Genomic DNA, 27,459 nt, shown 5'->3' on the forward strand with positions numbered 1-27,459 from the left:
AAGAAGGCACCTTTCTTGAGAAAAGAAACCACAAACTGTCTCCAAATCCTAAGAAAGTGTTCATCGATTAAAATTCTAATGCCATACAACTTAATTTAAGCCTTCAAATAGAAATAAGTAATGAAAATAAAACAAATTTTAAATTCTACATTTATGAATATATTTGACAAAATTCTTATTGAATAAGAAATAGCTGTCATTTATTGGACATTGAATATATGTCAAGCATCATGCTAAGGAACTTAGAGCAAACTTTAAGTCAGAAAAACCTCATTTTCTCTACTAGGTAAGAACTGAAGCATAGATAATTAATCTTAACATTTCACAGATACCGGGTTATTTTAAACTCTGAGTTAGCTTTACAAGTGTAATAACCGACAAACTTGATGTTGGGTCTTTAATTTTTATTTCATTTTTTAAAATTATTTATTCGTATAGAACTGGGGTACCGGCCAGAGATGCGGAGGGTGAGGGGATTCACCAGAGACAGAGTGGGGAAAAGAACAGGCAGATCAATGAAGTACACTGCTGAGGGGAGCAGCTGGAGGGTCAGGAGAGGTCTGCCTTGCCCTGTGGTCACCTGCACGGCAGGCAGGGATCGAACTCATGCGGAAGTGGCTTGAGCTTTTTAGTGCAGTGCTTTAACCCGCTGCGCCACCAGGGAGGGCCTGATTTTTATTTTTTAGTTAGATTTTCCATTGTTCATGCTTTGATTATTTCCATTCATTTATTTAAGCCTTTCTACTATTGTACACTATTGATTCAATGTGTTCTAAGTATTCTTAAGCTTGTATCTGGAATATTGTGAAGTTTTTTTGATGCGATTTCTTCCTTTATTTTCCCCATATATGGTGTCCTAGAAATTGGTGTCCAGAAATAGAAAGGCACTGTAGATGTCATATTCTATATGTCAATGTAATCAAATACATCGGTTTCATTTATGGATATGATTTATCCTTAAGCTATGCACAGATTCTTTTTTTGACAATATAGATGATTATATTAGCAGCCTCCTTATATATAGTATAGACAGTTTATATAAACCTATGAAATTCTGTCACTTTGGTATTATCAAATCAAGGTTCTCATTTTATTTGACACATAGCCCCAGGCTGTAGGTGCTAAAATTGTGAGTATCATAGTTTAGGAGAATAAAATTTTTGTCCTTCCTACATTTTAGATTGTAAGTGGAAATTGAGCAAATTGTCTACTATTCAAAATACTACACACAGAAAGGATAGTAATATACAGCACATCAAGCTTACTGTACTTGGTAGAATACCACTTATAGGGGATTGCGCTAATAAACCCTGCTCATAATAATTTTACTCTTCATGCCATATGGTTCTTATGACTTAATATATGTACTCACATAATTTATAATTGTGTATATTATTACTTTTTAAACTGGTATATATTCAGTGTTCATGTAAGAATCTTTATCTTTGTGTGGGTGTATATATAAGATATAGTCTTATTTCAAATAAAAAATGTTAGATTTCCATTTGTTTGCATATAAAATTAAATGAAGCATATGTTTTTAACAATATTTTGCAAATTCTCACATTTATATTAAGAAGATTTAGGCCATCGGTGGTGCTGGTTAAGACACAGCACTGCAAGCTAGCCCCTTCAGTTCTAGTTGGATCCCTGGCCCCATAGGTGACCATGGAGCAGCAGATCTCTCCTGTCCTGTCGCTGCTCCCCTCAGCACTGTACTTTGTTAATCTGTCTGTTATGCTCCCTACTCTGTCTCTAGTGAAGCCTCTCACCACCTCCACACCTCTGGCCTTAAATCTATTTGTATAAATAACCTTAAAAAAATATTTAAACATGTCAGGTGCTAAATTCTACACTGTTATTCTGAAATGTAGTATGGTATTTTTAGAGCAAACAATGATAATTCAACAGATTTTTCATATGAAGAGTAAACCTAGGAGATTTTGATTATACAACATAAATGAGAACTATGACATCTGTTTATTACTGAGCGGGTTTTATTAGCATTTTATAGTAAGATATTAATGATTTTGATATAGTGGAATGATTATAAATAGTATTATTTGTTTTAGGCTAAGATGACTCAGTTGCCTGAAGCAGAAAAGGAAAAGATTGCTGAGCAAGTCGCTGATTTCAAGAAAGTGAAGAGCAAACTGGATGCTGAGATAGAGATATGGGATGATACAAGCAATGATATCATTGTTTTGGCGAAGAAGATGTGCATGATAATGATGGAGATGACCGACTTCACAAGGTAAATATGTGGAAAATTACATGTTGCATGTGCCTAGAAACATTTGTAATGTTAGTAAAACCCCAAGTTTCTCTGAGTGGAAGACACAAAAAATCAAAAAGAAAAGAAAATGATGTACAACCCAAATGCCAAAAATAGATGACTGGATCAATAAGAAGTGGTTCATATACACCATGGAATATTACTCAGCAAAGAGATAAACTCATGCCATTTGCAGCAACATAGATGGAGCTGGAAGGGATTATGCTTAGTTACATAAATCAGAAAGAAGTGGAAGCACATTGGATGGTTTCCCTCACAGGAAGAATGTAGGGGAACCAAATGAGGAATCATGAATAAAGAAAGTTTTAATAAATTAAAAAATATTAACAGGCAACTATAAATCAAAGACACTGCAGGAGAAAATGAGGGAGAAGGGTCAAAATAGGACAAGGGACTAGGGTGGTAGTGCATGGGTGAATTGTTGGTTGGAGTTATATGGGGACTACATCTGAGAGAAGAAAGTGTACATTGTACAAAAAGGAGGATGATGTAAAATACATATAAAATTAAAAAAATAAATATAAAAAGTTGTTGATTTAGAAAATTGTTAATATGAAGTTCTAGATGTGTTGCTTATGAACAAGCATGGCAGAGTTTCTTATAAACTACCCAAAAATGCTTTTTGTAATCACGCTATACCATCCATCTTCATCTTCCTCAAGAATCTTCTCTGTGCATCATATTTGCATTTTTTCCAAACAAATTGATAATTTAACTTAGCACAGATCCCTTTAGTTACATGTACATGATCATAAATGGCAGGATTTAGTTCTGTTTTTGCAATGACGTGATATTCCATTATGGGTATATACTACATCTTCTTTACCTACTCATCTGTTGTTATAATCTTAGGTTGTTTCCATAACTTGGCTATTATAAGCAGTGTTGAAATGAATGTAGGTGCAATGTATAAGAACATGGGTGTGCATATATCCTTTGAATTAGTGTTTCTGCATTCTTTGGATAGATGCCTAGGTGTGGAAATGTTGATTCATATGATAGATCTACTTTTAATATTTTGATAAAAATCAAAACTGCTTTCCAGAGGACCTGACCAGTCTCCACCCACACCAACAGACAAGAGGGTTCCCTCATTTCCATATGCTCACCAGCATTTATTGTTTCTGGTTTTTCAATGTGGGCCTTTCTTAACAGCATGTGGTAGTATCTCATGGTTCTAATTTGAATTTCTTTGATGACATATTATGATGAACATTTTTTCATGTGGTCATAGACCATCTGCATGTCTTTGGAGAAAAGTCTATTTAGCTTTTCTCCCATAAATTACCTTACGGTTAACAAATATACACCAAATTTTAACAAAGCTATTATTGGCTTTCCGTCATTGCCTAATTCTGTAGTGATGGAGGGTAGCAAATCAACAAAATAAAGCACTTAATAAAAATAAGTGAAGTGTAAATATATAATAAACTATAGAAAATACAGAGGTCTTGATCTTGACAACACCAAGTAGAGAGAGTTTAAGCATGGTCTTGGTTGAATCTTAGTGAATCTTCACTTTTGATGGAATGAAAATGTAAGACAAATAATACTGGCAATATGCTATTGATTGAGAAGAAAGATATAAGTAAGACATTAAGAATTCTAGAGAAATAAAGAATCAGAATATATCTAAACCTCTCCCATTCTTAGCCATTCAGGAAAAATGATCTCCATTAAGGAAAAAAAATGACCTCCATTAAGGGAAAATGATCTGCATTAAGGAATGTTTACTGTATAATAATTGTGGAGGAGAAACTATGTGGATTAGATAATCTGCCTAGGGAAGAGGAAGATTCAAAACTGGGATGCAGCACTACTTACTATAAAGAAGTATATATATATATATAATATTCACAATAGCCAAGATATGAAACAACCTGGATGTTCAGTCATTGAGGCCGAATTGGATAAAATGTGATAGCTCTATTTCTAGTCATGAGAGAATATTATGCAGCCATAAAAGGAAAAGAAACCCTTTTGTTTGTGACACATGGTTGAGTGTGGAAGGCATTATGCTCTGTGAAATCAGTCAAGCAGAGAAAGTTTAAACTGCATGCAAATGCATTTGTACATGGTATGTATGTGTGTGTGTGGGGGGGTTATAGAATTCATCAGAAATAGAGGGAGTGAGGAAAGTTATGAAATGTTTTTCCTGCTCTGTATCTATATGAATGAATAGATACAGAGCATGTTTTAAAGGAATGAATGTTTTATCACTGCCATATTTTAATAAGTGAGTTGGAAAAGAATGCTGAACTCTGACTTTGGAAAAAATGTTCAGTGACTTTGAGGGTGTCATAATTGGCAGCTAAGGTGTTAGAAGAGGATTCACAACCCCACAAAGTGATAATTCATTGAGAAATAGATAACATTATTTGTTTTACAAAAGCTAAACAGCCCAAACTTCTCACAGTCTGTAAGTATCACTGCCAAAGATATCCACACATTAGGAATAGTGTATGCTTAAGTTTCAGTAAAGGAGGAGGAACAGAATTGAATTTTGGAATCTTATAATCTTTTGTGCTTGAACAAATCCACATTCAGTTTAAGTTTAACTCCTATAAATGGCTATAAATCTCCAATCGTATTAAAATTTTGTTTACTTTGTTTTACTCCAGGTCTGTTCAAGAGTTTCAGACACTGTAATGTTTTACTGAGACGTAAATTTAGCAGTTTTATGTATTGGCTATTTTCTAGGTCTACCCACATCACAATTCCTTCATTGCAGCTATTTCGGCTTGTTTGTAATGTGACCTCTGGGAATAAGGGGCATGTTTAGTTGGCAGTGCTGTATTTATCAACACACTCAATCATTTGGTGCACACTAGCCTCTGAATAGATGTAAAAATAGCTGCATATTGAAAACATCACAAAACTAAAAAAAAAAAACTATCTCTTTTGAACTGTCACAGAATGCTGTTTTCCCATATTCTTTATTTCATGATTAACGAGAAGCATAAGAATAAAAAATTTGATGAATATTTACTATGCACTACACCAGGAGGCTGCAGAGAATATGTAAGGAATGTGATTAAGAATGGAGGTACATTTTTTCTCACCCTAGGCGTCACCCACCATAGGACTTAGAATTGTATGTAAGAAAAATTTTCTCTCTATTTTCCTTATCTAAGATACAATCCCAAGAGACAGAATCCAAAATGAGCAGCAGGAGGGGGCAGAAATTTACTTGGGTCTATTTAACTAGGGCTTCAGAACCAAAGCCTTTCTGAAAAAGTCATTAGAATGTATGAAATTCATGTGTTCTAAGGATGCCTCTTGTCCTTTTGATTGTTAAGAATCTCTTTCCACGCAGTTTACTCTGTTTTCCAGAATAAAACAATTATATTTTAATGTGTATATAATGTGTGAACAGCAAAAAGCAATTTAAATGTTTGAGCCCACATAGCAAAGGGAGTACAAAATATTAGTACGTTTCATTTTTTCTCTTTTAAAAATTCTTATGATTTCATCTATAAAGGCAGAGAAATGCAGTTTGCTTTACTTGAAAAGGCTTCAGAACTTTCTTTCCCATATATAATAAGTGTACACAGAAGTGTAAATACATATAGAAGTATGTAAGAGCATAATGTATAAAATGTGAATCACTTAAGATTTTGAAAAATAACATCTGGCCTTTTAGCTTACAACTTTAGAGAAACATTTAAAATAAGTGTGATATCAGAAAAAGAGTCATTTTTTAGTGCTATACAATAATGGTTATGCTTTTTATCTCTGTTAAGACTAATTATGATGTTTTATCATTTGACTATCTTCTCTGTAAAGAATTGGTTTGATTTTATTTGTGGCATCTTAGTCTGGAATCGCTGGAAAGATTCGCTAACACCAAGGAGAAATGCTGTAAACTGAAGGAGAATCATTCTTTTTGCCCACTATGAATTACATGGAAACCAATTTCATATATTCTGAAATGGCAGTGAGAAATATTAAGTGTATATGATATCTTAGGAATTGCTTATTAGAATTAACTGAGTGAGCACAGACACATTTAACCTGAAATCTGGTATTCAATGTCTGTTGTGAATTTATCAGAGAATTTGGTGAATTGAAAATGGCATGTCAACTTCCAGCTGATAAACAGCTATATTATATGGGTCTGCAGAGTTTTTGGTGGATATAATAGAATTATACATTGTCCTGGAATACAGGAACTAAACTGTTAGAATTTCAGGGTTTTACGAAGATCGCCCAAATGAGAACATACTGAAAGTATTGATTCAGAACTTGTCTGTGGCAAAGGAGCCAGTCACCATCATTTACTTTTGGTAGAGACTCAAAGACAAGGGAGAAGAGTTTTAAAATGAAAAAAAAAAAAAAAAAAGGAAACTTCAGGTAGCTCTGATTGAAAGGTGTTAACACAGGGAACCTGCAAGCGAGGTTAACTAGAAGCAGGACATCGTATGTGATTGGTTTTAGATAGATTTTGTGCTTTATGAGTATCTCTGAATTTAAATCAGGGGCAAATTGTCTCAGTGCTAAGCATTCTGCATCATTTACCATAGAACTTGTGATTTAATTTTTTGAACTAGTTGCAACACACATTAGTCTTCAACGTTCTTTTGTTATTTTTATATTTGTGTATTTTGTGTATTTGTATATTCAGTCTCTCAGAAATGTGAGTAATAACCACTTTGAGATAATGAAGGATAAATATTTTGTATAAGCAATATAAAATATTTTTAGAGAAAAAAAGCAACTCTTGATAATCTGTATCTAAATCAGTGGTCTAATGACTTTAAAATGGTTAAAAAAAGAAATAACTTTAAAATGGCTAAAAAAAGCAAAAACAGTAAATTATTCCAATGGATGGATCTTTGAGAATATATCTAATTTTATGAGTCATTCTGGCTGATGATGAACACTTATTAAAGCAGTATGGAATTTATTTGCTCATTTGGAATACTTTGATGAGTATATTTTACAATAGGATATTTTCTCCCATATCTGGCATCATAAATTCCCAACCCTGTTTCCAAACCTTTCAATTTCACTAGGTTTTAACACCTCACCTTCATCAGGCTATTTTGTGTTTGAATCACCCCCTACCCTACCAAGTTTCTTAGTTACCTCATTTTTCTTATATAGCCTAAAACACTTGGTCCATCATGTAAACCCATTTGCATGAATATTTTGATCTACTTGTCATCGATTGCCTGCACAATGAACAGATCTCAATCTTGCCAAAAAAGAAAAATCTGATATAAAATCTAAATCTAACCATACCCTATTCTGTGTTAGTTTGGGCTTCAGATTGTGAATTTCACCCAGTCTTCTTTACTGTTCAGGTGTTTGTACCAGGAATTGTTACAGAGAGAAGGAAACTCTGAGATACTAAAGTCCGTGACTGTTGTTATTTGCCTATTTTTTTAAAGCTTCTTTTTTTATTAAGAGTGAAATCTTGTCAAATAGGGTATCAAATCTTTCTTTTTCTCTTGTCCTTCCTTTCCCACCCACCTCCTTTATTACCTAGAAGCCACAGTGTAGTTATCAATGTCTATACATTTTGTTTATAATTAGTACAATATTTAAATTGTTTTGTCAATTCATCTGCCTTGTTTACTTATACTATTTATATATATGGAGTCATCTAATATTTGTCTTTGTCTTTCTGGATCCCCTTCATATAATGCCTACAAGAGTTCCTTTCTTTTTTTCCTGTAAATGATGGCAGTTCTTCTTTCCTTAGAACTGAATAGTATCCCATTCTCTTGTAAGCCATATCTTTAGCCAGTCCTTTATCAGTGGGCAAATAGGCTGTTTATCCTAGCAATTGTAAAGAGTAGCACAGTAAGCATTATGGAATGTGCAGTTTACTTTCATTTTTTTATTTAAAAAGTTATTTTCATTTTTCTTTTTGCACACAAAAACTGGGGTACAGGCCAAAGGTGCAGTGGGTGAGAGGATGCACTAGAGACAATTTAGGGAGCAGAACAAGCTGACTGAAATGCACTGCTGAGGGAGTAGATCAGGAGAGGTGTGCTGTGCCATGTAGGTCACCTCCCTAGCTGGGAATCTAACTGTGCTGCAGTAACTGGTGATATCTTGATAGCACTGAGACTTTAGCCTCTGCACCACCAGGGAGGCCCAACATACAGTTTTTAAAATGATATTTATGGGTACTTTGATAGAAACACAAGAGGTGGTTTCTATGGATCCACATGGTACTTTCATGCTCGGCTTTTTTTTTTTTTTTTTTTTTGATTTATTTATTTGTGCATACAGAACTGGGGTACAGGCCAGAGGCTCAGGGGTGGTGAGAGGCTTCACCAGAGACAGAGTGGGGAACAGAACACTCAGCTCACAGAAGTACACTGCTGAGGGGAGCAGCGGGCAGGTCAGGAGAGGTCTGCCACGCCATGTGGTCACCTCCAGGGCAGGGGGGAATCAAACTCATGCAGAAGCGGCTTTAGATTCTCAGTGCTGTGCTTTAACCCGCTGCGCCACCAGGGAGGGCCCGCTTGGCTTTTTTTTTTTTTTTTAAAGCAAATCCAGACCACTTTCCAAAATGGAACCAAGAGCTTACATTGCACGGACAGAATAAGGTTCATTTTCTCTACATGGTCTTCAACACTTGTTAGAGGTCCTTTCATTGAATGCCTTCCTTACAGGTATGAGATAATATTCAGTTGAGGTTTTGATTGACATTTCCCTTATTAGAAGTGATGATAAGCATTTTTTTTTTTCATGTATCTGTTGGCTTCTGTAGATCTTTTTGGGAAAATTGTCTACTCAGATTTGCAACTGATATCATTAGTTTGTTGGTTTATTTGTTACATTGGATGAATTGTCTGTTTATTAATTGATGGTTGGTTGTACGATGTGTAAATTTCTTCTGCCAGTAGGTAGTATGCTCTTTTAATCTTTCATTATGTAGAAGTTTTTAATCTGAGGTAGTTCTGTTTTTGCTTTTGTCATTCTTTCCATTGGGGTTGAACTCAAAGACATTTCTGATATTGACTTTATAGAACATATTAGTCATGTTTCCTTTATGTATTTTATTATGGGTCAAATATCTATATTTATGTTTTCTTAATTTTGATTTGTTTGTGTCACTAATATGAAGCAAGTAAAACGCACATGAAGAAATTTTGCTGTGATGGCTATATAAACAATGCATATAAAAATAGCCTGGTAAAGAGTAAGAACACAACAAATGATGGTGATTTTCAAATAATTAAATTTTTGAAAAATATGTGATTAGGCAAAGTTAAAAAGCCCTAGCAATTTAGTGTTATTAAAAATTACAAAAACTTAAACAGAAAGGACATGGGCCAAATTCACCAAGATGGGCAAAAGAGAAAGTATAGTCAATGATTGATAGTAGAGACAGGAAATATTTTTATCATAACATAGACATTAACTATGATGTATACAAATGATTAATATATATTTAAAGATTTATTTATTTATTCATACAGAGCTAGGGTATAAGCTAGAGGTGCAAGGGCAGTGAGAGTCTTCACCAGAGACAGAGTGGGGAGCAGAACAGGCAGATCAACGAAGTACATTGCTGAGGGGAGCAGCGGGTAGGTCAGGAGAGGTCTGCCGTGCCATGTGGTCAACTTCCTGGGTCTGGGATCGAACTCATGCTGCAGTGGCTTTAGCTTCTTAGTGCTGTGCTTTAACCCGCTGTGCTACCAGGGAGGGCCCAAATGATTAATATTTTATTAAAGTGAGTGAAAAATGAAGTGTAAAAAGTAGTTATTACGTTTGAGCTACACCATGACTCATAACCCCGAGGTCTGTCTTCTAAAAATATTAGGAAGATCAGATTGAGACATCTCGGCAGTGTCAATTTGCCAGTTCGTCACCCATGTGTGACTGGCTGGCCTCTGCTGCAGAGCACGGACATAACTGAGGCAACTGCATAACTGAATAACTGAGGCAACTGCAACCCACAAATGAAAAAGCAACCACCTTACTTGTAATGGACCACTGAGAAATGTCAAGGTAAATCACATCACACGGTGTCGCCTACTTTGACAGCCTTCAGATCATCTGCCCATGGTGCTTTTTTTTTTTTTTCTTTCAATTTTCTTCTTATCTAATGAAGCGATTCTGATGCCAGTGGGGATTAGCAGACTTATACAGTTCGCAGATGGAAAAGAACACTTATATTTCTTATATAACAAATGTGACTCATTTGTTATAGCTACGGGCAGATAACTGAATCACTGTTGCTCTTAATGAGAGCAAAGCTCACTTAATATAGCTACTCAGAAAAATTCCCTGAAAAAATTACATGAGTAATTTTATAGTATGACTGTGGCTGCATTGCCATTATAATTTCTGATGGTGCGTTCAACATTTGCTTATTGTTTTTCATAAAGAAAGTTAACTTTAAGTTACTATTTTTTTTTAGGAAATTCTCTATTGCAACAGACAAAGAATGGTCCAGTATTTAAGAATTTCTAATAGATTTCCAAATCATAATTTCTTTCTTGTCTGTGGGGCTTCACTTTTGCTTACATTCCTTATTTTACTTTTCATGCTTCACTTGTGTTTTTATTTAGTTGTTATTGTTAAATATCCTTATCTTTGTATTGTCATTAAGTTTTTTATCTTCCTGTCATTATTCTGTGTTTCCTTTATTTCCCCTAGTAGCCAAATAAATACTTGATGTTTGGTGTTTTCCATGGTGACCATCTTTTGTGCTTTTTCCTAATTCTATTATCTCTGGGATTGTTCTTGTCAATTATTTTCCACCTACCCATTCTTTCTCTTTCTACTCTTCTCCTACTTATCTCCATGACATTTGCATGTTCTATATTACCTTTATATTTATGGCTCATCAGTGATTTTTTTTTCTCTTAACTTTCATACTTTTTAAATAATGACACTTTATTTTAAAGATTTATTTATTTATGCATACAAAACTGGGGTACAGGCCAGAGGTGCAGGAGCAGTGAGAGGATTCACCAGAGACAGAGTGGGGAACAGAACAGGCAGATCTATGAGGTACACTGCTGTGGGGAACAGCGGAGTGGGGAGGGTATCAGGAGATGTCTGCTGTGCCATGTGGTCAACTCCAGGGCCGGGGATCAAACGCGCACTGAAGCTGCCAAGACTAGCTTACAGTGTTGCCCTTAAACCCGCTGTGCCACCAGGGAGGGCCAACTTTTGTATTTTTTGTTGTTTTGCCTTTTTCTAATGTCTCTGTCACCTTTCCCTTACATTTTTTTTTTTAAGATTTATTTATTTGTAGAGAACTGGGGTACATGCCAGAGATGTGGAGGGTGAGCGGTTTCACCAGAGACAGAGTAGGGTGCAGAACAGGCAGATCGACGAAGTACACTGCTGAGGGGAGCAGCAGGCGGGTCAGGAGAGGTCTGCCTCTCCATGTGGATCTCCTACGGGGCAGGCGGGGATCGAACTCCTGAGGAAGTGGCTTAAGCCTCTTTGTGCTGTGCTTTAACCTGATGCGCCACCTGGGAGGGCCCCCTTACATTTTTATATTAATTTTGATATCTATTTTCTAACTGCTTCTTCCACCCCCATGTTGTAGGTATTTATTGAAGTTTATTGTGCCAACAACATAGGTACCTAGAGATAATATCACAAAGATCTTGCCTTCACTGAATTTCCCTTAGAAGAGATCAACACATAAATCAACCAATCTTTACATTTAGGAAGTACCAGGATACAACTAGATATGGAGCAGTAAAAAAGTGCTAAAGAATGGTGATACTGTGTTGGAAGAAGATACCACTAAGGAAAAACTTTCTCAGCTAAGGCTTGGGGGAGATAGGGTAAAAAATAGAAGAGCTTTATAGGTAGAGTGAGTGGTATGAAAAAGAGCCATGCAAGACAACATTTGTTGTAAGTGGTTTGGCATCATCTGACTACAGATGGAAGGCCGAGAATGTGGATGGGAGACTGAGAATAGAAAATTGTCTCACTGTAGATGGAATTATTTTCCATACTGAGAAACATGGACAGGAACCATGTGTGCACTTGAAGCAGGAAATGGCTGTAAGCAGATACGCATTTTGAACACACAGTCTTTCCACTATAAGGAAGATTGATTTGAGAACTACAGGAAAGGAGTTAGGGATCCTAGAGGATCTGAGAATCAGAGTAACAAGTCCGGAGAGAGCAGATTCAAGAATTATTTAAATGAAAACCTGAACAAAAATTAATTGCTGATTAAATAAAGGGAATAAAGGAGAAGGCGATCCTTGGAGTCTGCATTTAGTGGATGATGTTGTCCAAAACAAAAAGAGAATAGGACAGAGGAACCAGTTTTAACTTTGTTCTCCTACCCTAACTGCTCTAATGTAAATACTGATACCTTCCAGTTTTAAAAGTGCATTGTATATCTTAAAGTTTTTACCCATTCTATATGGAATGTAATGCTCCCGAGTATTCTCTGAAATTACGCAGGTGATATTAGTCTCAATTTCACATAAGAGCACCAGAAAATAAAAGCTCAAATATATATCCTAGTGAGTGTAAGTTATGTAAATATTCAAAATGCTTTCAAAGAGGCAATTTGGGCTTTTAGTCTGGGGTACAGAATGGTGGAACTGAGTGAAATGGCCATGAAGAAATTGCCTTCACAAACATTAAAAACATGAGAGAAGATGATTCTTATCAGCTGTATCCTCAGCCCACCTGAACATATAATTGAGCAGTTCCTCCTACATGAAAATTTGCCATCATCATCAGAAGGAAACTTTAAGTACAAGAAAATGATCTGTTGTCTTAGAGGCTGCTCTTAATATGCAAATGTTTCATATACAGATAGATTGTGCATACCATATTTATTCATTGATACATGAAAACTAAATCTGTGTTAACAACTCCCCAAATCAACCTATTGATCTCTTCATATTTGTTACTCTTTTATTATTCTGAAGCTTTATTATAGACATACAGTAGTCTACAAGTGGTTGGTATGAAAGAAAGTCTTGAGTATTCTAACAGCCTGAGTGAAAAATCAGAAATATTACTTTTATAAAAACAACAACATGGTGAAGTTCATAATTAAAGACCTTTTTCTGCACTGAACTCATATTCATTTCAAAATAAGATTGCACAATTATGAGGCAGGGCACCATAAACTAGTTTCACTTAATGTATTTGAATCCATCTTAACTAAAAGAGTGTATCATTTCTCCATATTTATGCCATGTTACTATGTGGTATGCACTGGTGAGCGTCCTTGAAAGAAATTCTCATTCTTCTTCTTCGTATTAAAGCTATATTTACCTTTAAGGTTTGGTTTAAGATTGGATACTTCTTCACTCAGCAGGCAAATGAAGAGAAAATTAATTGGATTAAGATCACTGTGAGGAATTTGGCAGTGGCCAAACCATATAAACTAATTGAAGGGACCTGTCAAGTGATACTTAGCAGCATAAAATCTTGAACTGCTAGTTAGAATAAGATCAGATTCAATCTGAGTGTTGATTCTTTTAATCATATTTTTTGTGTGTATATGAACTATCCTGATCCAAAAAATTGGGTTTGTCATAAACATTTTTTTCCTATAAAGAGCTAGAAGACTTATATGTTTAAAATCTGAATTATCTTAAAATTTAGAACTGTGTAATTTGTATACATGTTTATAGATCTCTGCAATATAGATCAAGTTAAATAGGTCTCATCTAAACTCTCTAGATCAATTCACCAATGCAGTGTGAATAGCTTTAACACAAACCAAGGAATGAGTTAGAACATTTGTTCCAAACTATAATCAAAATTACCTGAGAAGTTTTTTATACATTATTTTTGACCCCTTTATGGACTTACTGAACCTGGACATCAGGGTATAGCAGTTGAGAAGAATTTTAGTTTTGCAGTTTAGTCTGCTCTGAACTGTTTAAAAAATGCCAGCTCATGGCCCTCCCTGTTGGCATGACAGGTTGAAGCACAGCACTAAGAAGCTAAAGTCACTTCAGCATGAGTTTGATTCCCTGCCCCAGAGGTGACCCACATGCCACGGAAGACCTCTCCTGAATCTCCTGCTGATCCTCAGCAGTGTACATCATCAGTCAATCTGTTCTGCTCCCCACTCTGTCTCTGGTGACTCCTCTCACCAGCCCTGCACCTCTGGCCTGTGCCCCAGTTCTGTATGCATAAATAAATAAATCTTTAAAAAAAATGCCAGCTTAAAATATAGGTTTGATATTATTCATCAGATGGATAAAATAATAGCATGTATAACTCCTTGTGTAGCTTGCTGCCATCTGTCTGTTAATATTAAATATGTACTCAGTACTGGTCTCTATGTGTGTGTGTGTTCATATAACTTAGATTTATAAATATTGTATATTCATATATTATAAAATATTTTTTTCTATAATATACATGCATACATACACACATCTATATAGAAACATGTTTAAGTCTTTCCTCTGAAAGGCCAGGCATCAGGCAAAGGTAATAAAGATTTTTGACTATAAACTCTATTCACTTATACCATTTAAAATTACTTTTCAGTAAGTTTCTGAGTTACAAATGTGAGTGTGTGGGAGGGTGAGTGGGTATGTCAGGAACGATGGTGTGGGCGTGTATACATCAGAATATAGAAAAGTATATGGCGCTTTGTTTCATTCATTTGAATACAAGGTACATTTTGATTTCTACTCAAAAGATTCCTGTTCATTTTTTTAAATGATCAGTTAATATACACAAAAAATGTTTTCCCCGTCCCTCATACCCACCCCCTCCCTAACCCTACCATATAATTAAGCATTTATAGAGTTTTCACTGTGAGCCAGGTCCTCGCTCCACTGTGGAAATATAAGACAAGTGACATATGGTTGTTACCGTCAAATGTTGGCAATAGAAACAAAAACACATAAAGAAATATGTTATATAAATGCATCTTCCAAGCACCTCATGTAAAAAGATTTCATTGTGCCTCAAAATTTCCTACTGAGATTTTAGTGTTTATTACAGAGAGATGGAAAATATTACTAATTTTTCTATTGTTACTATTAATTCTCTTGTATGTGGGATTTTCCCTATTTTCTTTTGATCATATATTTTAAAATTGTCCTATTCTAAGATAGTCCTATAAGATTTTTTTTATTTGTTCCTGGATCATTCTAAATTTTCAGAGAATTATTTATGCATGCATACAAGAACTGGAATGTAGCCCAGAGGTGGAGGGTTGGGAGGTAGAGAGAATTCACCAAAGACAGATTGGGAAGCATAATAGGTGGATTGACTGAAATACACTGCTGAGGAGAGCAGCTGATGAAACAGAAGAGGTCTGCTATGTCACATGAATTAACTCCCTGGCCAGGGATCAAATCCTTGCAACAGTGGCTATCAACAGCTTCATAGCACTGAGACTTAACCCCTTGTGCCACCAGAGAGGCTCTATCATTCTAAATTTTAGTGATACCGAGATATCACACAAAGGAGTCTGAAGGTAAAAGGAAAGGATATTTTGAGTGTCCTCTGTATATATTCTATATTTATCTGGAATGTCCCTTTCATCCCTGCTTGTACCCTTTTCTGTTTTACAGATTCCTCTGAATGCTTCATTTTCCATTAATACATCTGGTTATCATTTATGCTTGTTTTGAGCTATATTTAATTTGAGTTTATGTTTATACACACACACATACACAACTTCTATATGTATACATATAGGCATACACACTATACATGTATGCATGTGTGCACAAAGAAGTAAAATTTGAAAGAGGTGAAAAATAAAGGCAAAAAAAGAGGAAAGAGGATTTGGTTGTAAAAAAGCACAAACAAGATTTAAACATAAAAGCAAGTATTCAAAGTATAATTCACTGGTCAAGAGTAGAACATAAATTTGACTTTGATATGTTTAATAATTAAAAGTGATTTAAAATAGTGAAAATGATTTTAAAATATAATTTAGTGTTCAAGGAAAGTAAAAGAATTTCTGATTTGGAGATGCACAGTTCATTTCATATTTTTTCTTTTTCTTTTTTTTTTTAACCATTACTCTTCATTTTGTACATTTTTTTTCACCTCAATTGTAATCCGGTGAACTTCCCACCACCACTTCACCCATGTGCCATCACCATAGTTCCATTTGCTCCTCCCACCCCCATTTTGGTCTTGTCCCCCCTTCCCTCCCCTTTAGATTGTCATTGGTTTATAGTTGTTAGTTTATGTTCTTTTTTACTTTATTAAAATTATTGTATTTTTTTTTCCTGATCCCTTATGTTCCTGCTGTGAATGAAACTATTCAGTCTAATGGTTAGGATTAGGCACTCTCATTTTGTAATCTTAATCTAAAGTTGACAACTGTTGATTATAGATGTTTTCTGTTTTCCTTCCATGAGTTTGAATTGGCTAAAACTGATCTCTCTCTGCTCATTCAGGTGACTAATATCTGGGCTACAGAAAATTTGAAGTAACTGGCAGTTAAAGAAGTTCTCTTTGATATTCACTAAATAGTTTTATAAGTGATCTAAAATTAGTAAATGGTGAAAGTAATGTTCAATTTGCACTTACACAGTGAAGGTAAGGGGTGGAACATAGCTTTCAAATTACCTAAGTAAACAGCCTATTTTCCCATCACTGAGCCTGTCTTGCTGCTGCCACTGAAGTTTGGTAAAAAGTGTGAAGAATTGGACTAGAGAGGATATACCTAGGACTGTTATGAGTCCCAGAAAGGCAATAATAAATGCTTTCATTTTTTTCCCTTCTCAGAATTCTACTGCAGAATGAATCAGAGATTGATAATAACTCAACTGAGAGGAAGTACAGTGAGAATCTCAAAATATCAACCAGTCCCAACTGTATAGTATTTAAATATTTTCATGTGGTGGTTCAATTAATATTGAATCAACTAACACTCTTTACACTTAAACATTTCAACTCTTCTTTACCGTAGATACTGATATGATTAAGGGAAATAGTGAGAGACCTTTCAAATCTTGTGTACATGTACATCTAGTTTGATTTTCCAGGTCACCTCTGAGGAAAATAGAGTTAATAATAATTTATTAAATGCCTTTGTGTCTCCAACCAGATTCTAAATTCTTCTGTTCATTTAACCTTTGAAACAATCCTCTGACCTGTATATATCATTACTCTTTTATAGACTAAGGCACTGGAAAATGAAGAGTATATCAATAATTAAAGGCTTCACAGATAATGAATGCTAGAGATGAGATTTGAATTCAAGCAGTTTGACTCCAATGTCTGTCTCAAACTTTATCAACATATTTCATAAGACCACAGTAGAAACAAGAAGTAGAATTCTATGATTCCCTAGTACATGTCTCTGACATGCAGAGGTCTGAAGAACAGCTTGAGTCTGAAGTTATATGAGCCAATTTTAGTTTTAATCAGTCAAGAAAAGAAGCCAAAGGTCTATTGCAAGCCTTTTTGTTTTCCTAAGTTTATGTGTTGGGGGAACTTCTGTTTTCCATTCTTATTAAGGTAGCATTGATTTATTGTAGTGTATGCATTTCAGATGCAAACCCTATAACTCAACATCTTTCTACACTACAACATGTTCATTGATAATAGATTAGTTTTCCATCTGTCACCACACAATTGACCCTTTTCATGTATCTCACCTTTCTACCACCGCCAATCTGTTCTCTGTATTTGAGTTTGTTTTTGTTATGTCTGATTGTTCACTTGTTAAGTTGTAAGACTATATGAGTCAATTGTATCATATATATCTTTTCCACTTGATTATTTCTCCTGGTATAGCATCGTCAAGGTAAATGCATATTGTGCAAATGTCACAGACTTCATCTTGGCTGAGTATTGTGTGAATGTGTACATTTGTGTATATGTTAATTATATGTGTTTGTATATATTAATAAAATCTCAGTTGTCTCTTAGTGGACATGTAGTTTCTTTCTACATATCCTGGCTATTGTAAATAATGCTGCAGTGAACATTTCGAATCAGTATCTTCTTTGGCTGAATGCTTAGAGAGCAATAGCTGAATCTGTGGATTAGGATCTTCATTAATATGTTGCACAGTGGTTGTACCAATTTACATTCCCATTTTTCCACATATTCTTGAATACTGGTTATTTCGTATATTTTTGAGAACATGCATTCCAACATTTTAAAAGTTACCTATTTTCAATATTTTAAAAGACCTCCATACGTTACTATAGGGATGAGATCAGTCTACTTTCCCACCAACACTATAGGAATGTTTCCTCTACATTCTCACTAGTTGTCATTTGCAGTCTTTTTGATAAAAGATTGTCACAGGTGTGAGGGAGTATCTCATTGTTGTTTTGATTTAAATTTCCCTGATTATAAGTGACAAGCATTTTTTGGTATGTTGTAACCATATATATGTCTTCTTTGAAGAAGTGCATATTTAGTCCTTCTGCCCTTTTTTGAGTAGGTTTTTTTTTTTTGGTTGTTGTTGCATGATATGAGTTACTTGCAGATGCCTAATGTCTAGTAAATTTTAACGGGGTTATTCCTGTGTTGAGGAAAAATTTAAGAGACAAGTTTAGTAGCAAAGATAAATTAGAACAGGGAATCAAGAAAAACATATGGCCTCCATCACTAAGAATTCTATCTTTTTAAGTGTAAACTTTCTGTCAGTTTTCTGTCTCTCTGGAGAGCCCATTTAGTTGAATATTAAATGAGTGTTTCTTAACTTTTCTCTCAAAAGTTCTCTATCTTGTCTTTTATTTTATCTTCTAATTTTACCATTGAAATAATTATAATGAAACCATTTAGTTTCACTTTATCTTGTTATTTAAATGCTTTTATTTTCTCTGTAGTTTATTTATTTTTATTTTAGATTTATTTGTGCATACAGTACTGGGGTACAGGCCAGAGGCTCAGGGCCGGTGAGAGGCTTCACCAGAGACAGAGTGGGGAACAGAATAGGCAGATGGACGAAGTACACTGCTGAGGGGAGCAGCGGGCGGCTCAGGAGAGGTCTGCCGCGCCATGTGGTCACCTCCGGGGTAGGCGGGAATCGAACTCATGTGGAAGCGGTTTTAGATTTTCAGTGCTGTGCTTTAACCTGCTGCGCCATCAGTGAGGGCCATTTCTCTGTAGTTTATTACAATTGTTATATGGATATATTTATAAGTAAGTCATTTTTAAAAAGCATTAAGAGCTTAATTTTGGAGCCCTGGACTTTTCCAACTGTCCCCTCTTTTTATATTTCTGTTTTGTTTTTTCCATGCTGAAGGTTTTATCGTGATTAGTTAAAGAAAAGCAGACATACACAGCTACATTTAGGTGGGACTTGTGTCTCTCATTTAAGAAACAAAAAACAGGATGAATTTGGCCTTGAAACTGGAGGATTATAAGCATTTTAATGTGGGACGTTAGCATTTGTGTTAGAAGTTGGAGAATTAGAATAGCTAGCTATCTATGTATATCTTTTATAATTCTTTAGAGAAGTAACCTTCACCTTTTGGCTTGAGAGAGATTTTTGACTATCAGTCTCCGGTGAGTCAGTGTTGATGAGGGATGTTGACAGTCAGGTAGGAGTGACTGTTTAAAACAGAATTTCAGCCGCATTATTTGCTGTTAACCTGATGGTTCCAAGTCCGTATCTGGATCTAAATAGTGTCTTCACTATGAGGCATAAGTAAATAGAATGTTATATAAGCAATATGTGCTCTTTCTTTGAAAAATATAAAAAGGATACTTAGTACGGATAAGATTTCTCTGAGAAACTGACATTTATGAAGAGATCTAATAAGGAGGAGCTAGTAAGTTCAAAATGATAGCATATCCCTGGCATAACATGTTCAAAGTTTTATTTCAGAAGAGGGCACAGTGTAAATGAGAGATGCATTTAAACTTTCTTTTATGTTACTTATTTTTTTGTTATTTTGGAGTTGATTATTCCAGTTTGAATTGAGTATTAATAATAACTACAGTTACAACAAAGATATATAACATGAAATTATTAATAAATTCACTTTAAATGATTACCCAAACAAGTACCAATTTTGAGTCAACAATATGTACAATTTACATGCATTATTTATAATACCTAATGTCACTGTTTTATCTCTGATTTGCAAATGTAGAAATTGAAATTTAGAAAACAAAATTTGCCAAAGATTACAACACCACTAGAGATAGAACTATAATAACCAATACTCTGATTTTTCAGATTTTAGTCATTTTCTCTCTGTCTTCTTTGGAAATTTAACCTAATTTGAAAAGTTGAATAAGATGGTATCTAAAATTTCTGGATTTGTACACCTAGTCATTTCACCTTTTTTCTTTTTTTATAACATATGTGATGTTTGGAAAAACAAAAGTAAATACAAAGAAAGAATAACTACATAGAGTATCAACATTACTGTTAAACTTTGATTTCAAAGTACTATTTTCATACAGTATTATTTTAACTCATAATTACAGCCCAATCACCAATGCTTTTAAACTGATTCTCTTCTGACTTACTGAGATTACAAAATCTTGCTTCTGCAGTGCTAAAAAGGTGACATAAATATACTCATGAGGTTTGTTAATAAATAGGATGAAAATAATGAAGATATTAAAATGGAAAACTCTAGATGAAGTTTGCTATCCAACATTGTAGCTGCTAGAGATGAGGAAGCAGTATTTAACAGTGAAACTAGCTTTAGCAGAATGTTCAACTTTAAACTGAGATACTTTTATGTTCCATTTGAAAGAATCCATGATTCTGATCCTTCCGCAGATATCACAGAAGACTCTGATGATTCTGGTTTTGTTTTGGTAGAATTTTTAAAAGGGTTCCTTTCCTTTTCTGTTCTTTATAAATCAATTTTGACTAACTGAAAGAACAAGGCATGAAATATGGGAATAATAGTTCAGTGAATCCAGCTTTGGGAATAGTAGCCAGAATGATAGCTTTGGGAAATCAGCTCAGTGAAAATATTGATTAAATGCCTTCATCAAAGTAAACATTAATGTGAAATGTATTCTAGGAACATCAGGGATTACATTTGAGGTTTATTATAATTGCTTGCCTGTTGAGCCAATCCTTTGTTTCTATTTTCTCCTACATAAAGCAGATTCCAGTCTTTCATCTAAAGCATATACAAGCAGTTACACAGAAATTCAGTGGCAGACTACAAATCAGAAGAGCTTGTTTACCTAATTTTCATTAAATTAATATTTGAATGCCATTAGCTTATACATATTTTAAAGCAAAGTTTTCAAAAATGCAAAATACGAGGCTCACGGGGAGATATAAATTAAGCTAACATTGGAAAGTGAAACACATTGCTTTTTAAGGCATGTGCACGCATACCTGTCCAGTGTATGTGTAGCTTCTAACCTTAGACAGCCACGCAAAATCTTTTTTTACAAACGATTCAAATCTACCACATGGACTCATTTTAAAATCATGTTTCTTTTATGAAGCCCAATGCCTCTTACTCTTGCTTAGGTAACAAAATGCCTGTTACTAGTTGGTATGTCTTAATATGTTCTGTTGTTGAAATTCTTTTCTAAATCTAAGGCTCATAAAATGTAAACCGTTTAAAATAATTACACCCTTGGAAATAACCATTTCTGCCTGATGTAAGTTGTATACTGCCATATGTGAAATATTCTTTTATTACAGGTGGACAGACGATAAATGTACAAAAGACAGTAGCCTATGTGCAGAAAAACATTCGTGATATAAAACACGTTTTTTTGTACTTATATCAGTATTCAAAGCTTTGCAACATTTGAAAAGGAGAAATAGTGTCATTTAATATAATGCACACTTGCTCACTTGAACCATAGGTGTTTGGCATTGTTTTCTAAAAGGTTGGATGGGTGGGTTGTTTTGATCACCTCCACTGTGACCCAGACTATCCATTGACAATTGGACTTGCTAAAATAACAACTAGAACTTGTGCAGCCAGGTTTTACGCAGCTTTGTGAACTGAGCTGAATGGGGGGTGGAGTCTGTGACCTTGTCCTCATTAACTGAGTGCTCTGGCTCATGGAGTTAACTTCTCCAATGCACATTGGAGTGTGTGCTGGGTGTGTAATAATTGGCAATACATTGCCAGAATTTTCATTTTAAAATGAAAGGCTTTCTTTGCAGAATCCAACATCAGCCTCTTAATTAATCATTATTAACCCAAGCATTCAACTAGATACGATGCTGTCACTGCTAGATTTAGCATTTGAAATCATAAGAGATGACACTGTTAGGAATATTCCTATGTGTAAGGTCTAGAAATGATGATATGTGAAAAATCAGCCCCCTGTTTCTTCAGCCCATGATGTATTATCAGGCCAGATGCAGGGTACAGAGAATCTTCTGCAGTGCTCTATATAGATTTTCTGAGTTCAGTCCTCAGGGTACAGAACCCTGAAGTCACTTAACTTGTACTACTTTTATTTATACATAAAGAAGCCTTCCATTACTGAAATCATGTTAATACTTCAAAGTGTGGCTATTTACATTATCATTATCAAATTGCTTACTGTTGACCTAACATGCAGCTTTGGTGACTGCTTCTTATTTTGACTTATTAATAAAAACATATATATATGTTTTTATGCAGTATAATGTTATAATGTAGTATAATGTTATAATGTAGATTTTTTTTCTGAATTATACATAGTCACAGTCATCTGTTTAGAAGGTGATACCAGTTACTTAAAAGCCAGATTTTCAAAGTATAGTCATTTTCATACCATTGACAAGACTTCACACAATTTTTGAAATTATTTTAACCATGTCATCTACCAGTGTCTTAGGTAGCAAGAGAGGCTACATTCTTACTGAACCATAGTATGCTAACAAAATGTAATTTAGCTATTCCATTTTTGATACAAAGGGTTTCTGAATATTCACAATGAACTTTTTTTCTAGAAATCTTTTTTGAAGAACTACAGCAATAATTTGTAATTCAGCTAACATATACTTGTTTTTTTAATCAATTGTTATGTTTCAAATATTTCAAAGGTCACAAAATTCTTATAGTTCATAATCATTTTATAGGCAAGGAATTGAGATTCAGAACAGTTTCAGAAACAAGTCTATAACACATCTAGGGATAACTCAGATACCTGTATTCAACATTTCATCACACAGCACAATCTTCATTATTTTTAAGGTAAACTTTGTTGTAACATTCAAAGGCATGCTTTTATTAATTCATCTGATGTCTGCATCTCTATAATAAAGGAACAATATATAGCTTCCACATCATCTTCATTACTGGAATTGGAAAGGCCAGGTGCCTAAGTAAGATTTTACTGATGTCAATATCCTTCCTCACATATGGTTTATCTGTTTGCCACTTCAAATGTATGAGGTGTGTGTGTATGTGTATACACTAATAGGCAAAGTAGTTGGTTTAAAATTTTCTACATTTATCAAACAATGCTTCTTAAATGAAAAATTGTGACTGACTGTCCTCTTGCAACTTTAGAAAAAAGTACTCATTTTGCAGGTTTCTAAAAGATACTTGTTTCAACATTGTTTTGTTAGAATGGATTTTAGTAAGTATGTAAAATAAAATTTAGATGAAGACTTTCTTAAAATATAAAATGAGCATTTGCTTCATGGTAATCTATGTTATAAGTACTAATGGTACTGTCAAAATAATAACATTGGAGGCCCTCCTTGGTGACGTAGCAGATTAAAGCACAACACTAAGAAGCTAAAGCCACTTCACCATGAGTTCAATCCCCACCCTGGAGGTGACCCACATGGCGTGGCAGACCTCTACTGAACTGCCCACTATTTCATTGTCCTCTGTATCTAATTTTTTTCCCTCCAATACCATTGTTTTGACTATTAGTGCCTTATAGTTTTCTTTGAAACATGGAAGTATAATACTTTCATTTCTGTTCTTTTTTTTTTTTTTTAAGTATTACTTGGGTTACTTAGGTTCTTTTTTCATCTATATTTCAGTAATTAATGCTTTTTTCAATGTCTGAATAATTCCATGAAATTTTCATCATATCTTCATTGAATATATGTATTTCTTTGCATAAGAAGGACATAGTATTAGGATTAGTAATGTAAATTCTTCCAATTTGAGAATGGAATATCCTTCCATTTGTTTGTGTCTTTTTCAGTTTCTTTTTACAATGTTTTATAATTCTTGTTGAAGCTCCTTTTCTCTTTATTCACTTCATTTGTTAGGCTCATACCTAAATATTAATTACTTTTTAGATATAACTGTAAATGGGATTTCTTCCTTTACTTCTTTCTCTTCTATTTCATGATTTGCATATAGAGTACAACAAATTTTTGTACATTGGTTTTTGTAGCCTGCCATAATACTATCTCGCTATCTTGTTTTTGTAGCATATATTACTAGACTTCAGTATTTTCAATGTATCTTGTCTCCAGACAAAATACTTCAGAATTCAGCTCCAGTGTTTATTTCCCCACCTACTTCGTTTCAATGGTCTGCCAGGACCTAGTGTCAGATGCTTGCTAGATATGCTGTGCTGTTTTCAGGCTGTCAGGGCTCACATTTTTTGGCCAAAGTACCTGTTTTCCCATTCAGCTGTTTGCTGGTGCCTCCTTCCTTTGGAATTTGTTCCTAATGTGTGCTATAATTATCTGCTTTTCCTACATGAAGGTGTTTTTTTTTTGTTTGTTTTTTTTTTTGTTTTTTTTTTTCTGCTGTAATCTAGTGATGAGTATGTGGAGGAGGCAAGCCTGAAGTTCTCTGTTGCTATTTTGCCTCTCCGAGAATTTAACTTTTTTTAAAGCATTGATATTAAAAAAAATAAACTGTGGACTTAGAACAAATAAATATAGACAAAAGGAAGATGAACTAATAGGGAATGAAAAAAATGGGAGACATAGGGTTTTCTAATTTGGGATTTTTGGTTCCTTACTACTTCAATGAAGTAATTTAGTTGCAATATTGTTTGAAAATCTTTGATTTACCTATATATTTAAAAGTCAACTACAGTGCTTTTATTTCCATTACACCCTCTGTGAAAATGCTACTAATAGAACTGATTGAAGTACTTAAATACAATTATAGAAATTGATATATTACCACATATATAATTGTCTGGAGCTATTACTGAATGTGGATGAAAGATAATTCATCTTTCTTAATTTGTTTGAGAAGTAATCATAAAATTAAACACTTGGCCCATTGTTAATTGTGACAATGTCTTGGCAGTAAAAGTCTCAGTTAAATAGGTAATATATGACATTTTCATGAGCCAGCTTAGCAGTTTGGTTGAAATGTTTCATGTTTATCTTGGTTATACATTTATTAATACCATATGGCCGATCATCTGTGTGACTGCCTTCTTAACTGGTATCAGATAGTTGAAAATGAAACCATATTTGCTTTATAACTTATTTAGGAAATAATGTAATTATGATTGATTATTTGTCACTGCACAATCACTTTTTCATTTAAGCCAAATATGTAGCCTATTTAATTCTGATGAACATTTTACTCATAGAGAAGGGGACATAAATTTACAGGATGTGAGTTCTGGTAACAACTTGTCCAATTGTCTTATTTTGTAGTTAGAAAAGATAATTTCTTAATTTAAAATTTACCCCTTCTAGTGCAAATATTTCCAGAAATGTTTGTGCTTTCTCTGAAGGCATTGCATTTCAGGGCTTTAGATTTAATGTGACATTTCACACAAAACACAAGTTGTCGATTTTGTAATAAGTAAAGCATATTGTGATATAATTGTTCTAAATGAGGTGTGAGTGCCCATAAAGAATAACTTTGGTGAAATAGATGTCATAATTGTGCTCATTAAGCAATCTGTTCATCTGAGGGTAACTGATTATTTTCTATGAAAACTATTTTGAAGGTATATTAAAAAAATTCCAATACTTTCACATTGCTCATCCGGATAATATTCATCCCTATATGGGATGGGTAATATACAACCTTCAAAATATAATTACTATTAAGCTTTATTGAATAAAATTGAATTAATATGTAGTATAAAATATTTCTGCTCATCCAAGAATATCTTATATACTGAATAATTTCATAGGAATTCTTTTGTCAACAATTAGAGATTATGTATATTGCTGTGTATTTGAAATCATTTTATCTCCCAAAAGAGTCAATTAAGTACTAAATTCCATTTCCACAGTGTATGTCTTTTGTAATTTGTATATATCATGACAGCTATTGGATCATGTTATTTATTTCTGAGGTGGGATTGGAAATCTCTCTAGCCGACCAATCATGTTCTTCGTGGTTAAAGAGTGAAGATCATTCAAAAGACCATATGTTCTAAGCACCATACCATCTCTAACCACCATAATATCAGTTCAGTGAAGATTACAAAGACCATATTGAACATGAAAATAATTGCATATACCTTTGGGAGAAAATGAATTTTCCTTCAGAGAATGATCAAAAACAACCCCTAAAATATTCTAATCACAATATTTATAAATACGTTATTTTGCCTGCCATAACAAACAAAACCCATTTTCTTCTTTTTCAAACTGAAAGTTCAATGACTATGTTAATCTGTTCTGTTAGGCACCGTGGTGAAGAGACATACAGGATGTTGCATGTTGTCTGCTATTTATGTGTCTGTTAACACATAAGATGTTCAGAGATTCTTTAGCTGCTGGAAGTCACTAGTCCTTATTAAAAATTTCATTACTTGGTATAAATGTTGCCAGTTTTTTCAGATAAAATACCAGCATCAGTGAATCTGCTTTCCTTTCAATTCAAACAAAATTCCTTCAAAATATTTTACTTTAAGTCATATAAATGATTTAAAGAAGCCATAGAAAGCTTTAGTTATCACAGAAATGCCAGAGAAAAATGTAATTGAAACCTTGAAAGGGACTGTGATTAACCTGTATGTTATTTTGGGTAACATTTTAATAATATCTTTTCTAATATATCATGAAGAAATATCTTTGTTTTTTTTTTATATTTTCTATTTATTTTATTAATGTCTTCGTTTTCATTGTACAAGTTTTCTGTCTCCTCAGTTAACTTTTTTTTCTTTATTTCATCTCTTCTACTTCATTGTTTATATGTAAGGAATTCAGTAGACATTTGTTCATTAATTCCATATCCTGCCCCTTCATTCTGCTGATTCATTGTAACGACAATAGTTTTTCAGAAGAGTCTATAAGGTTTTCTGCATATACTGTGATGTCTTATGCAAATAGTTATTGTTTAACCTCTCTCCTGATTTAATTTATTTTATATCTTTCTGTTGCTAACCCACCGAGGGGTGCGCTGACCATTACATTCGCCGAAAGTAGG

The 27,459-nt window shown here is 34.1% G+C and overlaps 1 protein-coding gene across 1 annotated transcript in view; it reads left to right on the forward strand.

The window, feature by feature from the left end:
• Positions 1 to 27,459, forward strand: part of CTNNA3 (catenin (cadherin-associated protein), alpha 3) — a 1,271,003-nt gene that overhangs the window by 1,173,993 nt on the left and 69,551 nt on the right. Inside the window, exon 15 of the mRNA XM_004680853.2 lies at positions 2,073 to 2,254. Within this exon, the coding sequence (XP_004680910.1) occupies positions 2,073 to 2,254 (182 nt within the window). The remainder of the gene's footprint in view (positions 1 to 2,072; positions 2,255 to 27,459) is intronic.

This window comes from Condylura cristata, unplaced genomic scaffold (assembly GCF_000260355.1).
Source record: "Condylura cristata isolate star-nosed mole 26May11 unplaced genomic scaffold, ConCri1.0 scaffold00011, whole genome shotgun sequence".
Lineage (NCBI taxonomy): Eukaryota > Metazoa > Chordata > Mammalia > Eulipotyphla > Talpidae > Condylura > Condylura cristata.